The 17189-nt window shown below is 36.8% G+C and overlaps 1 protein-coding gene across 5 annotated transcripts in view; it reads left to right on the forward strand.

Moving 5' to 3' along the window:
* The window catches only part of LOC137210241 (uncharacterized), a 35303-nt gene that overhangs the window by 947 nt on the left and 17167 nt on the right, over nucleotides 1-17189 (forward strand). For 2 of the 5 annotated variants that reach the window (XM_067711892.1, XM_067711893.1), the window contains exon 2: nucleotides 1170-1357. In XM_067711892.1, coding sequence (XP_067567993.1) covers nucleotides 1170-1264 — 95 coding nt within the window. In that variant the 3' untranslated portion in view covers nucleotides 1265-1357. Of the gene's footprint in view, nucleotides 1-82; nucleotides 130-1169; nucleotides 1358-3673; nucleotides 4546-7903; nucleotides 8020-17189 lie in introns of those variants that run through there. The other 3 variants (XM_067711889.1, XM_067711891.1, XM_067711890.1) reach the window with 3 other exon arrangements.

A 17189-nucleotide genomic window follows, 5' to 3' on the forward strand; every position in this document is an offset into this window, starting at 1 on the left:
GTTTAGTTCCTGTTGAGTGCTTCTCTACTAGGGACCTATTTTTCTGACTTTTTTTTTTCTCTCCTGACGTCCATAATTACAGACAGAGATTGAAAAGTAACCTTGAGAGAGTCCCTCCCTTGATTCCAGGTAAGACTGCAAACATTTCTTTCTTATAGATCTGGGAAGAATGCGGTGTTTAATGCCAACCAAAAAAGACTGCAAAGATCTTTTTACCTTAAACAAACACTTTTCTACACCTGAAATGGCTATTTTGCAAAGTGTGGTGCAAATATTATACACAATACCAAGTCCATGCTAGGCATTTAATGAATTCTAAAGCAAAAGTAATAGGGAATGCCTGACTTCAATCAGGGATTTCTGCCTACAGAAAATCAGTGCTTCCTGTATTTTTGTATTGCCTGAAATGAGAGTAGCAGTGTTACATTTTACAATAAATGGAAGCTGTAATGAAAGAGTGTGTTTTAAAATTTGATAATTTAAAATAAAATACTTAGCTTTAAAGATATGGTCTGATAATCTGTGGTTCATTCCTTAATAAGCTTTTTGCTACAGAGTGCTCAGAAAACTTTTCCCATTCATTCATCCAGTCAGTTTACAAACAGAATTCTAGAGAAAGAGAACAAAAATTAAGAAGGGAGGAAATGATCAAAATAATAATTCAAGAATTTCTTCCAGGACCAAAAGACAAAGATGTTCATATTTAAAGGACCCACCAGCTACCCACAGTGACTGAAAAAGGACCTATGTTAAAGCACACCATTAAAAAGATCAGAACACTAAGAATAAAGAGAACACTAAGAATAAAGAGAATAATGAATAAATAAAATCCTTCATATTTAAAGGACCCACCAGCTACCCACAGTGACTGAAAAAGGACCTATGTTAAAGCACACCATTAAAAAGATCAGAAAACTAAGAATAAAAGTTTTCAGAGGGAAGAAGCAGGAATAAACGGATGAGAATTAGAATGGCATTGGGTTTCTCAACAATAACACTTTTATGCTAAAACACTACAGTGAAATTTCAAGTTTTGTAAGACAATAACTTCCAACCTAGAATCCTATAGTCAAACTACCCATCAAGAGTAAGAGTAGAATAAAAACATTTTCACATATACAAGGATGAAAACATTTATTTTCCATCCATCCATCCACCTTTTTTTTAAGGGAAAGTTACTAGAGGATGTGCTCCAACGAAACATGAGAGCAAGACAAGAAAGAGAAAGACGTGGGACCCAGAAAAAAGGACCAGGAGAATGTGAAGGGAAATTCCAGGGTGAAAGATATGTGGCAGAATTAGAGAGCAGTCATTTTCACCGGAGAAGGAAGATGGCAGACTCCAAGAAGAAAGACTGGTTAGTGTAATTGAATTTATTTAGATTACTAATTTTGAGTATTTGGGTAGTTATATTGATAGATGTTTGATAGATCTAATGAAATACGTGATAAAATTCGAGAGAACTTAAAAATATAAGCAAGTAAAAAAAGAAAGCAATTATTAATTCCATGAAAACTAAAAATTAGACAAGCATGGAAACAGCGTTTCTCCGACTGTTGTGTGGTGAAAATTTTAAGACTTTTTAGAGCTTCTGAAATACTAGTATATTATAAATCTCGAAGGAGAGAACATGCAGCATAGAGCACTATAAAATTTATATATATTTTTAATTACATTACTTTAAAATTTTTGAAAATTAGTATTCACATGGTTCAAAATTTAAAAGTGTAACAGACAGATAATTCAATAGAAAATTAGGCAAAACACCTAGATACTTCACACAAGGGTATATCTAAATAGCAAATAGTAAATGCATGTGAAAAGGTGCTCGACCTCATCAGTCATTAGAGAACTGCAAGTTAAAACCACAGTGCAGTATCACTACACAAATACAAGAATAATTAAAATTAAAAAGACAGAATATAGCAAGTGTGGGTGAGGTTTTGTAACAATTGGAGCTCTTGCACATTGCTGGTGGGAGTGTCAATTGGTACAATCAATTTTGCAAACTGTATGGCAGTACTATTAAAATTGCAGATATGCAGATCCTCAGCAATTCCTTGCCTAGGTATATGGACATGCATATGCATATACTAGAAAGTTCATAGTAGTGCTATTTATAATAGCTTCAAACTGGAAATTACCCAAATATCCATAAATAGTAGAATGGGTAAATGATTTGTGGCCCATTTTTTTACACAGTGGGATACTAAACAGCAATGATATTGAGCAGTGTGCAATATTGATGAATTGCACAAATACAATACTGGATGAAAAAGCTAGACACAGAAGAGTATACATTTTATGAGTCAATTCCTATTAAGTACAAAAACAAGCAAAACTAGCCTATGCTTTTAGAAATCCGGATAATGTCTACTCTTGTAGAGTGGTCATAGTGACTAGAAGGGACAGGATGAGGCCTCTGGGGTGATAGAAATGTTCTGTTTCTTTATCTAGGACCTAGACTCTTGGTGCCAGTTGCATGGGTATGTTCAGTTATGAAAATTCTTTGAGGTTACACAATGTGCACTTTTCTGTATATATATATATGTTATACTTCAATAAAAGGTTAATAGGTTTAAATACAAAATAAATAATACATGTGGGTGTATATTATGTCTCTTACTTTTATTTAATTAGTATTACAGTATATACCTGTTCAACTTGCTTGTCTTTCACTTAGTAATCTATTTCAGATATCTTTCCATACAAATGCATAAAAAGCTTTCTCAACTTTTTTTTTTTTTAAATGATGGATATGCCATAATTTACCCCTCATTGGTGGACACTTAGCTGGTTTCCACATATTTACTGTTACAAATTATGCTGCAATAAGTAATCATTACATATGTCATTTCATACATGTGTAAGTGTATCCATATATATGCCCTAGAAGCTGAACTGCTGGACAAAAGAGTTATGTTCATTTGTAATTTTGGTTTGTATTGTTGAATTGACCTTCACTGAGGTTGTTCCAGTTTTCTTTTTCTACAGACAAATGAGAGTGCTGTTTTTCCACACACCTTCTTTCATTTCTTTTCGAGATAGATAGTATAATATTGATCTGCTGATTCCTGTATTTCAGTGCTTCTAAACTCATTTAAATGCTAAGATTCTTTTTATTGCAGACCTTCTAAATATCTGGCTTCAATTTTTTTATCACAACCTCAAACTTTAGCTTTCATGATAGTTTCACCATTATACAGCTTAAAAAATATGTATTCTTAGTGATATGTACATTGTTTAATTAATGCCCATAATGAATGGCTAATGACAGGAAACCTAAAGATTACTGATGCTAAACTACATCAACTAAATGAGAAACAAAAAACATGAAAATAATTATGCAAATCAGGCTAAAAAACAAGCCTCACACCTATATGTTGAATTCATCTATTCAAAATTCTGTAGAATCATATTAAGTCATATTTTCCATTTACTGAGAATAAAGGTTATTTATATCTGCATGTGCTGTTTTAGGGACATGGTAGCTTGAAATGGCATGCTTGAAATCTCTCATAGTCTGTTTTTTTGTTTTGCTTGTTTTTTTTAACTTCAATGCCTTTTATTCCTGTAAGTTCTTTTTATTTATTTATTTTTCTAATTTTTTAAAAAATTAATTTTTATTGGAGTATAGTTGCTTTACAATGTTGTGTTAATTTCTACTGTACAGCAAAGTGAATCAGCTATATGTATACATATAATGTCCATGGACAGAGGAATGGATAAAACAGATGTGGTATATATATACAATGGAATATTATTCAGCCATAAAAAGGAATGAAATTGGGTCATTTGTAGAGACGTGGATGGAGCCAGAGACTGTCATAAAGAGTGAAGTAAGTCAGAAAGAGAAAAACAGATATCATATATTAACGTTTATATGTGGAATCTAGAAAAATGGTATAGATGATCTTATTTGCAAAGCAGAAATAGAGACACAGATGTAGAGGACAAATGTATTGACACCAAGGGAGGAAGTGGGGGGGGGTGGGATGAATTGGGAGATTGGGATTGACATATATACACTATTACTACTATGTATAAAATAGATAACTAATGAGAACCTACTGTATATAGCTCAAGGAACTCTACTCAATGCTCTGTGGTGACCTAAATGGGAAGGAAATCCAAAAAAAGAGGGGATATATCTCATAGTCCTTTAAATTAGAAACAAGACAGAAAAGTTGAAAAATAAACCACTTAAAAAAGTACAAATGCAAGAATTTAAAACATCTCATATTCTAGTTTTTTCTATTCTTTGGTCTGAAAGCATCTGGTAACCATTGGGGGAAAATGGGTGAAGGATATGTGGGACCTCTCTGTATTATTTTTACAACTTCCTGTGAGTCTATTATTATCTCCAAATAAAAAGTTTTAAAAAGCTGTACCTGGGTGTATTAGTTTCCAGGGACTGCCATAACAAAGAACCACAAGAATTATAAAAAGGTATGTAAATGAGAAGTAAGGCTTCCTGATTCTTCAGATCTCCAGTTCACCTTCCCTAAGACAATAAATAAATTTAACAAATATTATGTGCCATAATGCTAGGTGCTGGAAATACAGGGATAACAAAAGACACATGGTCTCTGTCCTTAAAATGCTTTTAATGTTCTAAGGGAGAGAGAACCTAAGCATACAATTACAGTAGAGTGTGATAAATGTTCTGATAGAGAAGTCCAGGGCACACTCAGAAATTAGGGGAAAGAAGACTGCATGGTAATTTAATGAAGAGAGGTAAGGCAAACTGCCCAAAGTCATAGAGTTTTTGAACTACAGAGACATGATTCCTGCACAAATCTATTTGAATTAAAGCTCATATTCTTTCCGGGAAGTGCTTGCTGTATCACTAGGGTATTACATTTTCAGTTTCACTTTATATGATGTCTCAGGAGAGGAATTTAGTAGCAAGAGGGAATTTCCCAGCTACAAAAAGACAGTGATGGACAAAAATTTATTATTAATGGACATTTCGTGGGAAATTCCATTTTCTTTTGACATTTTACTTGGCAGGTTTCCAAGAGTGTGGAAAGATGTGTTACCAGTAGCTCAGTCTGCATTTAAAAATTTTAGCTCCTGAATTAAACAGGATATTGCTTTTTCAAATGTCTTCAGAACTCAAAATCATTTTCTCCATCTGTCACTCCTAGCTTGTAGGCAAAATATACTAAGATATAGTTTTTAGGCAATACACATACACACACACACACACACACAGACAAAGACACACTTTTTTTTTTCTGCTTTAGGCAGTGGCTATATGAAAGAGATTATAAGTTCAGTACCATTTTTAGTATCCTTTTTTGGGCAAGCATAGACAAAGTTGTGGAAGAAGGCAGAGCTTTTCTTATTGTAGTAGCCAATAGTCTAGTTCAGGAGTCCCCAACCCCCGGGCCGCAGACTGGTACAGGTGCACAGGCCTCTTAGGACCTGGGCCGCGCAGCAGGAGGTGAGCGGCTGGCAAGCGAGCGGAGCTTCATCTGCTGCTCCCCATTGCTCGCCATCCCCCCCACCCAGTCCGGGGAAAAATTATGTTTCACAAAACCGGTACCTGGTGCCAAAAAGGTTGGGGACCACTGGTCTAGGTCATAACAGCGCCAGCTGGTGCAATTTGGAATCAGAAACATGACTGAAGCAGGGATCCAATGTCAGCAGCTGAACAGGTTGCCAGAGAGAACTCTAAGGTTTATTGGGAACTAAGGAACACTCAGACAGCTTCTTTGACTTAATTTTTATAATTGTAAAAAGGAATAGAAATGTCTGCCCTGCCAGGGAAACCTTGTTGCACAACTCCTGCCAAGGACACTGTTCACACTGGGGAGGTGCCATTCACGTGGAATACATTATGAATGGGCCCCCGAGAGTTGTGCGATGTGGAGGCCCTATAGCCTACCTGTCTCCCAGGATTGTTCTGAGAGACTCAAGTTATGCAATGAATATAAAAGAACTTTATAAGTTATAAACCTGTCAATCTATGTAAATAATAATAATAATAGTTATTATCCTGGCCATCTCTGCCCTTCAAGCAACATTCTTACCTAGTTTAAGAAAGAGAAAAGCAGCCCTTATTAGCTGGGAGCTGGCCTGGCACTCCCAGTGAATCTGTGGCATTCTCCTGTTCAATATAAACACTTTCATAGAACACCAACCTCAGATAGGACTATTTTGTCACTGTAGTGGAGCAAGAAAAAATAAGACCACTTCATTATCATGTTTGAACAGACAGAGGTAAAAACATTGTTCAAACCACAAAAATGAGCAAACATTGCCCTTTCCTGGCTAATAATAAGTGCCTGCTTCTTCTTTACCAATTATAGCTTTATCTCAATTTCATTATTCTCACTGTCTAGATATAAATTATTGAGATACCTGATCAGAGGATCACTCCTGCTTCCAGACAGCATCCAATGCAGGGAAGATACCCGTTTCCTTGAATGCTCCTCAGAATCACCTACAAGAAGTCCAAATCCTATAATAAATTATTTCTAACATCCTCTTACTGAGATGTCCTGATTCCTCATGGTACACATAACTCCTGCTTGCAATGAGTCAGTAAACCCAGATTTATAGAACTGCAGATGTGTTCCTGGTGATCTTTGGATAGAAGACATTGGCAGATTCATAGAGCAGTTATTACCCAGCCTGGAGCCCTCACTGTCTGCATTTCAGTTAAAGAACTGGCTCCTCTAACTTCTCTAGGAACTTAGCTATGGTGTAGTTTCTTTTTCATAGCCCAGAACTCCTGAGGAAGAGATTCTGGTTGACCATAATATCACCCTTCAAGTCCTTTGTGGATTATGGGGATATGGACATGAGGTACTGAATTTCTAAAACAGCAACAACAACAACAATATCGACAACAGCAATAATAACTAAGACTTATAGGTTAAGAATCCGCCTGCGAATGCAGGGGGTACGGGTTCAAGCCCTGGTGCGGGAAGATCCCATATGCTGTGGAGCAACTAAGCTCGTGCACTACAACTACTGAGCCAGCTCTCTAGAGCCTGCAAGTCACAACTACTGAGCCCACGTGCCACAACTACTGCAGCCCACGTGCCTAGTACCTGTGCTCCACAGCAAAGAGAAGCCACCGCAATGAGAAGCCCACACACCGCAACAAAGAGTAGCTGCCTCTCACCGCAACTAGAGAAAGACCGCGCACAGCAACGAAGACACAATGCAGCCAATAAATAAATAAATTAATTAATTAAAAAAAAACAAACAACAACCTAACACTTATATAATGCTTGCTACGTGTCAGGGACTCTTCTAAGCAATTTCCATAGAGTAACTCACTTAATACACCAACACAAAGGTAAAATTATGACAAAAGTACCAGATTTTTAAAAATCTTTGCAGCCAATATTCTGATAACTCTCTAAATCTAAAACTGTATCTCTAAACTCTTAGACTGTAGTCTAAGCAGCAGTAGTATTTTCTTTCACCTATTTAGAAAATTAAAATATTATTAAAGAAACCATGTACAACTGAATATGTTGGATGGAAGATATTTTATTTCAAGCATAATTAGGTATTAAGTTTATTCCTTTTAGTAGATTTAGTGAAAACTTAGTCATCTGATTGAATGAATATATCAATCTTCTTTAAAAACTTATTATGAAATAGATGAAAGAAGTATTAAAATTGAAATACTAACTTCTCACGCATAAAAATGTTTTACATTCTACCAAATACAATATCATTAAGACAAGCTTGTGTTGTAACTATTACCCCTATTGAGATATGATGGGGCTAATAAATGCTATTATAAAGGCAGGAAGATTCCAAAGATATGATGGGGCTAATAAATGCTATTATAAAGGCAGGAAGATTCCAAAGAAAAAAAGATGAGGTACTATGTTACCAAACCTACAAGTCAGGTAAGATACTTCTCTTCCCCTAGGAAGGAGTACTGGCCTGATGAGGGAAGGGGAATGGATGGTACAGCGAGAGCCTGGGTACGTTATTCCAGTGAAAGAACTCCTCCTGGAAGAAAATACCTGGAATGAGGGGATGGTGGTAAGTGTTCTCCCCAACAATTCCCATTTTAAAGATGGGAAAACTAAGTCTAAGAGTAGATTGACTAGCTTCAAGTATTACAAGTAAAAGGTGATAGAACTGGGAGTAAACCAGATGGTTTATTTCAGGTTTATCAGAGGGCCCTTATTAATGAGGTACACGATATAGTATCCTAGAATCACAGTAAAACCAGGACCTATACATGTAAAAGTCAGAGCCGACTATCATAAATTTGCAGCTTTCTTTATATTTGCTTTGTGATGAGGTAATGAACTTATTAGAATAAAAGCATTGTATATATTTTTATTTAGTGAGTACTCAAATGGTGCATACATCTGAATTAAATGCCTGAAATATCTGTTATTAAGAAGCTATCATTGGAAACGTAGCAGAGTGTACATATGTTTATGCACACAGATATTTAACAGAAACACAGTAAAGAGGTTCAATTATATTCATGCTGCAGTATGGAGGTTACCAGAGAGTTAGTGAATGAGGAATTTAATCACTATTATTTTGTAGAGTGTAAATGATTGAGAAAAACTTACAGAAAGAGGTGATCTGAAGGTCAGTTCAAAGGAGAGAATGATTTTTAGCTGTTTCCAGAGAGCTTTTGGTACATTTTAGAGAGGGCTACAAAATCCAAGAATGAGAACCATGTCCCACCAGGACAACTGGTGGGTCTGCACATTTCAAAGAAGCAATAGCATGGTGAATGAAGTCTGTACCTCACTACACTCTGGGCAATAAAATGTTTTAAGAGTCAGGTTCCATAATATGAGTTTGTAACATCTTATCTATAATTTGTGGGTAGATGGGCAAAGGCTTGGCCTTAATCACACATATAAAAACACGTTAACAAGATCATGTTTGGTTTTAACCCCAGTCTCTATTTTAGTACCTGCATTGCTTATCCTTACTGAAACTTGCTTTCCTCATCCGTAAGGGAAGTACTTTATGAACTGTGACATACTAATTAATTTTAGTTTTGAATCATGGCTCTTCTTTAAGGTTTTCTTTATTCTAGTTTAGTGTCATTTGAGGTTGAACACTGGACAAGGCACATATAGAAAAACACAGGGTATTTCCTGCCTCCCAGGAGTTTTAAGAAAAGAGAGAACAGTTTTTAGAGGCTTAGCACTTATTCCACCCTTGGATGTTTCCCTACTAACATGGTTTCTAAAATTACTCATCTGTGTGGAGCTCAATAAATATTTCTCCACTGACTAACATAAGACAGGCAGATCAAATAATTAGATGTAACACTTTCATTCGTACAATATAGCATGTTATCTTACACATGAAAATTGCAAAAAAATGTTCAAAGAGTAACCAAACTGGCTTTTAGGATCTAGCTGTGTCAGTCAGTTTTGGTTTATTATCTCTCTCCTCTGCCTGCTGTATCTTGTATTTATTTATCTAATCTTCATGTATAACTTCTAAACTATAAGAGCTAGCCACTATGGCTTTGAATGTAATGAAGTCACAGTATGACTAAGGAATTGTTTTCTAATGCAACTCTCCCTAAACCTCAAAACATTAGAATAATTCTATAGTCCTCCATTTGTCTCAGTTACTGCTCAGAGCACTAATGCAGCAGGTTGTGTGCCTGGGCATTATGGGGTACTTGCTTTCACTGCTGAGCTTTCTAACACTACAAATAAAACATAGATTATTCAGAAAGTACAAAGGTTCAACATCTTCCCACAAAATCGTTGATGAAGTTATTTCATTAATTAGCTCTTAAAAACAAAACAACTGATAACAACAGGATACCTATTGATTTATGAGATAAAAAATTTCCTTTGAAAAGATAAATATTGATGCCAATACACTGGTGATGAAGTGGAGCCTAGGGTGTGGGGATGAGGCCAGCTAGCAGGCATTGTCTGAGTCAGGACGTTGAGCTGGGTCAGGAGGAATAGACCTTATAACTCTCTTATTGATCATTGATCCTGGGGGTGAATGACAACATCCTGTGAGATTTCTGAGTCAGTTCTGAAGTAGGTTCTCGTTCAAGTTGGGCAAACATGTAAGAGCAATATATAATTGCTTGGGCAGCAGCCCAACCTGGAGTTGATGCTTAGGATGAGGTAGGTAGACAGAGACTAAAGGATCAATTTTTTAAACCAATGAGAAAATCGCTGAAGTTGCTCTACTCAGGGCAGGCGTTGCGGGGTGCAGAGTACAACTGAGGAGTGGTTTATCCTTAATTCTTAAGTGTGCTAAAAGTAGATGTGTAGTTTTATTATATGGTATTTTGGGTCAGTAATGATAGTCTTACATACATGTCTGCTTCTATATGTTACTTATACATTATATACATTACATGTGTGTATGTATTACATGTGTATCTATATATTACATTAGTTCATACATGTAGATTGTATAAAATTTAGGAGAATCGAAAGGGGTATAGTGAAAAGTTAGTCTCTACCCCTCTCTATGCCTCCCAGCCACCAATTTCCCTCCTGGAAGGTGAATTACAATTGCCAGTCTCTCACTTCCTCCTTTCATGCTCTTTGTTCTAGCCGATTAATCTCCCCAAGCCCAAGGGCTCCTGCTCAGAAATTTTCCAGCTTCTGCATTTTCCTGTCTGGTTAAATTTAACTTTATTTACCTATCTTTCAAAGCCTCAATGTTTTATTTATTCTTCTTTAATTTCTTTTTTCCAGTTATCCTAACAAGCTCCCTATGTCTCATTCCTACATGTACTTGTTCTCACTTCTCATTCATGATCTTCTCTCTTCTCTAGTCTATCTGAAATTTCTGCTTCTTTGAGACTGAAGTCAGACCCTATTTCTTCTGACTGCTCCACCCACCCCCATTGATCTCCTTCTTCTCTGAACTCCTAGGCATCTACAAAGTGGGTTATGCTTCAGTATCCCAAAATGATGCCAAAATATGTTAAATAAAATATTAAGTTGCATTATTTGGCTGGAACTATATAAATCCAAAGAGGCAAAGAGGTTAGCTCAAAGCTATCAGCTGTTACAATTCTTTGGTTAATGAAAAAAATTAACATACAGAATTTTTCAAAATATGGTTCTTGTGGGGAAAGACAAAAAGGAGTACTTGCTGGGGAGAAGTTGCAAACCACTAACTGTACACACATCTAGTACCTAACTATGTAGTCAAGTGGTTGAGAGCATGACCTTTGAAGTCAGGCACACCTAGGTTTGACACTCTGATCTTTTGGAACCTTGGTTTCTCAACAAGGAAATGAGTTAGCAAGTAAAGCACTCAGCACAACGCCTACTGTATGGTAAATGTTCAATAAATGTTATGTGTTATTGTTGTTGTTGTTAAATCTTATTTGCTATTTTGTAAGGTTTGTCTCCTGTGCTGGGCAGAATAGTTGACCCTCTTGCCCCTCCAAATGTCCACATCCTAATCACCAGAGCCTCTGAATGTTACCTTACATGGCAAAAGGGACTTTGCCGATGTGATTAAATCAAAGATATTAAAATAGGGAACTTATTCTGGATTATCAGGTAGACCCAGTATAATCACAAGGATCCTTTATAGATGGAAGACGAAGGCAGAAGATTCAGGGAAGAAGAATCCGTGTCAGAGTTAGAGTGATTTGATGTGAGAAGGAGTCAACCTGCTGTTGCAGGCTTTAAAGATGGAAGAAGAGCCAAGGAATACTGGCATCTAAAAAGAAGCTGGAAAACATAAAGGGATTGTCTCCCAGAGCCAGCAGAAAGGCTTTTAGCCCAGTAAGATCTGGTTCAGATTTGTGAGCCCTAGAATTGTAAGATAATAAGTTTGTGTTGTTTTAAGCCACTAAGGTAGTGATAATTAATAAAGCATCAATAGGAAATGAGTGTACCTCCCCAGCTGAAGACCAATTTCGTAAAGCTCATAGTGTCCAGAGTAGTGTGGGATGGGAACATAAATGAAAAAATTGGGTTTACTGAGGGTTCCAGCAGAGAGGCATAGCAACTTATATATTGCCCTTTATAGTGAAGAAGAGGAAATCAGAGTTAGCTACAAGCCAGGTCTCTTTCTAAATGTGGATTTCCATTACAATATTAATTTAAAATACCGGGGAAATTCCCTATCTCACTGCCCGGGAAAGATGCCAACAGGCCATAAATTCACCTATACTCCAGTCAGGTTTTCCCCCTAAGTGTCCTTGCCTCCCTTACTTACTGCTAATTTACAAGATCAGTAATAATCACTATCATGCACTGGGTGCACAGTCTGTCTCAGGCATTGTGCTAAAGGTTTTGTACACATTATCATATTTAATCCTCACAAAATTCCCATGGTGGTAAAAAGAAATGTAGTACCTTGTTTTTCAAAGTTCAGGTCATGAGTCTCAGTGGAAATTGAAATCAGTTTGGTGAGGATTGACAAGCAATTGTAAACAATAAAATACAGTAGAAAAATACCAGTGTACTGCATGAAATGAATAAGTATATTTTCATAAAATTTGGTTTCAATTATACATATAACAAAGACTCTCAAGTTATAGGTGAGTCTTCATTGATAAAATATATATGTATTGGGTTGTGTTGTAGAACATATTTCTTTTTTTTTTTTTTTTTGCGGTACGCGGGCCTCTCCCCCTTGTGGCCTCTCCCGTTGCCCGTTGCGGAGCACAGGCTCTGGACGCGCAGGCTCAGCGGCCATGGCTCACGGGCCCAGCTGCTGCGCAGCATGTGGGATCTTCCCAGACCCGTGTCCCCTGCATCGGCAGGCGGACTCTCAACCACTGTGCCACCAGGGAAGCCCTGTAGAACATATTTCTTATAGTGGGTTACATTAAAAAAATTTTAAACCCACCAGTAAAGTGGTTAAGAGTACAGGGTCTGGCAAAAAGGTTACTTGGTTTAATCCTAGTTCTTTGTCTTACCAGCTCTGTGATCTTGAGTGGGTTACTTGTTCTCTCACACAGTTACTTTGTCTCCTTGGGTCTCACCTCAAAGGTTTTTTTTGAGGATTAAATGGATGAATCTAAATAAAGCAGTTTGAAGGGTGCTTTAGTAGCAAACACTCAGTTACTGTTACTTTCCCAATGTTACCTGGTTAGCAAGTGGCAGAACTGGGCAGATTCCTGTTCTGTCTGATAAAGTTTAGTCTTGAGTTTGAAATCAAAGGTAATTTCAAGCTAACTTAGGTGTCCCGTCAAAACAAACAAAGAACAAAATAAGTCTGCCTTTACAATAAGTTACCAGCAAATTAAAAATATGGGAACCCTCATCTTCTCAGGAAGTTGGCCTATGTTGGCAGAGTCTTGTCTCTGAGAGAGTACACGTTTCCTGTCTTGTTCTGCTCTGAGTTACAGGAGAAGAATATGTGGAAGGCACTAGGTTGTTTGACATATAGAACAAACTGGTGACTCACAAAAAACTTTACCATAGGATCACCGTATAAATGTTTACATCTAAAAGGAATCAGGTAAAGGAGGAAATCCAATAAAGATGTAAAAAAAATAATAATAACACTTGAACAATTGTTTTCTTGTTTTTTGTTTTGATGTTTTAGTTTAAATTTTATTCCCTGCCCACAAACATCCATTAAGCACCCAGGAGAAGGAAAAGGGGATGTAACTAGCAATAGAGAGAAACTTTCTTCACAACAATGGCCATGGCAAGCTTAGGCACTTTTGGTGAAATCTCTCTGTGAAGTACTGGGAGAGGAATAAAAGGCAAACTGACACAGAAGTATTGTTATTTTTTTTTCTTTTACATCTTTATTGGGGTATAATTGCTTTACAATGGTGTGTTAGTTTCTGCTTTATAACAAAGTGAATCAGTTATATATATACATATGTTCCCATATCTCTTCCCTCTTGCAACTCCCTCCCTCCCACTCTCCCTATCCCATCCCTCCAGGTGGTCACAAAGGCCCAAGCTGATATCCCTGTGCTATGCGGCTGCTTCCCACTAGCAATCTACCTTACGTTTGGTAGTGTATATATGTCCATGCCTCTCTCTCATTTTGTCACAGCTCACCCTTCCCCCTCCCCATATCCTCAAGTCCATTCTCCAGTAGTTCTTTGTCTTTATTCCTGTCTTACTCCTAGGTTCTTCATGACATTTTTTTTCTTAAATTCCATATATATGTGTTAGCATACGGTATTTGTCTTTCTCTTTGTGACTTACTTCACTCTGTATGACAGACTCTAGGTCTATCCACCTCATTACAAATAGCTCAATTTCGTTTCTTTATATGGCTGAGTAATATTCCATTGTATATATGTGCCACATCTTCTTTATCCATTCATCTGATGATGGGCACTTAGGTTGTTTCCACCTCCGGGCTATTGTAAATAGAGCTGCAATGAACATTTTGGTACATGACTGTTTTTGAGTTATGGTTTGACTCTCTTTGAATTATGGTTTTTTCAGGGTATATGCCTAGTAGTGGGATTGCTGGGTCATATGGTAGCTCTATTTGTAGTTTTTTAAGGAACCTCCATACTGTTCTCCATAGTGGCTGTACCAACTCACATTCCCACCAGCAATGCAGGAGTGTTCCCTTTTCTCCACACCCTGTCCAGCATTTATTGTTTCTAGATTTTTTGATGATGGCCATTCTGACTGGTGTGAGATGATATCTCATTGCAGTTTTGATTTGCATTTCTCTAATGATTAATGATGTTGAGCATTCTTTCATGTGTTTGTTGGCAGTCTGTATATTTTCTTTGGAGAAATGTCTATTTAGGTCTTCTGCCCATTTTTGGATTGGGTTGTTTGTTTTTTTGTTATTGAGCTGCATGAGCTGCTTGTAAATTTTGGAGATTAATTCTTTGTCAGTTGCTTCATTGGCAAATATTTTCTCCCATTCTGAGGGTTGTCTTTTGGTCTTGTTTATGGTTTCCTTTGTTGTGCAAAAGCTTTTAAGTTTCATTAGGTCCCATTTGTTTATTTTTGTTTTTATTTCCATTTCTGTAGGAGGTGGGTCAAAAAGGATCTTGCTGTGATTTATGTCATAGAGTATTCTGCCTATGTTTTACTCTAAGGGTTTGATAATTTCTGACCTTACATTTAGGTCTTTAATCCATTCTGAGCTTATTTTTGTAGATGATGTTAGGGAGTGATCTCATCTCATACTTTGACATGTACCTGTCCAGTTTTCCCAGCACCACTTATTGAAGAGGCTGTCCTTTCTCCACTGTATATTCCTGCCTCCTTTATCAAGGATAAGGTGACCATATGTGCGTGGGTTTATCTCTGGGCTTTCTATCCTGTTCCATTGACCTCTCTTTCTGTTTTTGTGCCAGTACCATACTGTCTTGATTACTGTGGCTTTGTAATATAGTCTGAAGTCAGGGAGCCTGATTCCTCCAGCTCCGTTTTTCGTTCTCAAGATTGCTTTGGGTATTCGGGGTCTTTTGTGTTTCCATACAAATTGTGAGATTTTTTGTTCTAGTTCTGTGAAAAATGCCAGTGGTAGTTTGATAGGGATTGCATTGAATCAGTAGATTGCTTTGGGTAGTAGAGTCATTTTCACAATGTTGATTCTTCCAATCCAAGAACATGGTATATCTCTCCATCTATTTGTATCATCTTTAATTCTTTCATCAGTATCCTATAATTTTCTGCATACAGGTCTTTTGTCTCCTTAGGTAGGTTTATTCCTAGATATTTTATTCTTTTTGTTGCATTGGTAAATGGGAGTGTTTTCTTGATTTCACTTTCAGATTTTTCATCATTAGTGTATAGGAATGCCAGAAATTTCTGTGCATTAATTTTGTACCCTGCAACTTTACCAAATTCATTGATTAGCTCTAGTAGTTTTCTGATAGCATCTTTAGGTTTCTCTATGTATAGTATCATGTCATCTGCAAACAGTGACAGCTTTACTTCTTCTTTTCCGATTTGGATTCCTTTTATTTCCTTTTCTTCTCTGATTTCTGTGGCTAAAACTTCCAAAACTATGTTGAATAAGAGTGGTGAGAGTGGGCAACCTTGTCTTGTTCTTGATCTTAGTGGAAATGCTTTCAGTTTTTCACCATTGAGGATGGTGTTGGCTGTGGGTTTGTCATATATGGCCTTTATTATGTTGAGGAAAGTTCCCTCTATGCCTACTTTCTGCAAGGTTTTTGTCATAAATGGGTGTTGAATTTTGTCAAAACTTTCTCTGCATCTATTGAGATAATCATATGGTTTTTCTCCTTCAATTTGTTAATATGGTTTATCACATTGATTGATTTGTGTATATTGAAGAATCCTTGCATTCCTGGAATAAACCTCACTTGATCATGGTGTATGATCCTTTAAATGTGCTGTTGGATTCTGTTTGCTAGTATTTTGTTGAGGTTTTTTGCATCTGTGTTCAACAGTGATATTGGCCTGTAGTTTGCTTTCTTTTTGACATCCTTGTCTGGTTTTGGTATCAAGTTGATGGTGGCCTCGTAGAATGAATTTGGGAGTGTTCCTCCCTCTGCTATATTTTGGAAGAGTTTGAGAAGGATAGGTGTTAGCTCTTCTCTAAATGTTTGATAGAATTCGCCTCTGAAGCCACCTGGTCCTGGGCTTTTGTTTGTTGGAAGATTTTAAATCACAGTTTCAATTTCAGTGCTTGTGATTGGTCTGTTCATATTTTCTATTTCTTCCTAATTCAGTCTTGGCAGGTTGTGCGTTTCCTAGAATTTGCCCATTTCTTCTAGGTTGTCCATTTTATTGGCATAGAGCTGCTTGTAGTAATCTCTCATGATCTTTTGTATTTCTGCAGTGTCTGTTGTTACTTCTCCTTTTTCATTTCTAATTCTATTGATTTGAGTCTTCTCCCTTTTTTTCTTCGTGAGTCTGGCTAATAGTTTATAAATTTTGTTTATCTTCTCAAAGAACCAGCTTTTAGTTTTATTGATCTTTGCTCTCGTTTCCTTCATTTCTTTTTCATTTACTTCTGATCTGATCTTTAGGATTTCTTTCCTTCTGCTAATTTTGGTTTTTTTTGTTGTTGTGCTTCTTCTTTCTCTAATTGCTTTAGTTGCAGGTTTAGGTTGTTTATTCGAGATGTTTCCTGTTTCTTAAGGTAGGATTGTATTGCTATAAAATTCCCTCTTAAAACTGCTTTTGCTGCATCCCATAGGTTTTTGGTCATCGTGTCTCCATTGTCATTTTTTTCTAGGTATTTTTTTATTTCCTCTTTGATTTCTTCAGTGATCACTTCGTTATTAAATAGTGTATTGTTTAGCCTCCATGTGTTTG

This window comes from Pseudorca crassidens, chromosome 17, assembly GCF_039906515.1.
Source record: "Pseudorca crassidens isolate mPseCra1 chromosome 17, mPseCra1.hap1, whole genome shotgun sequence".
In the NCBI taxonomy this organism is placed as follows: domain Eukaryota; kingdom Metazoa; phylum Chordata; class Mammalia; order Artiodactyla; family Delphinidae; genus Pseudorca; species Pseudorca crassidens.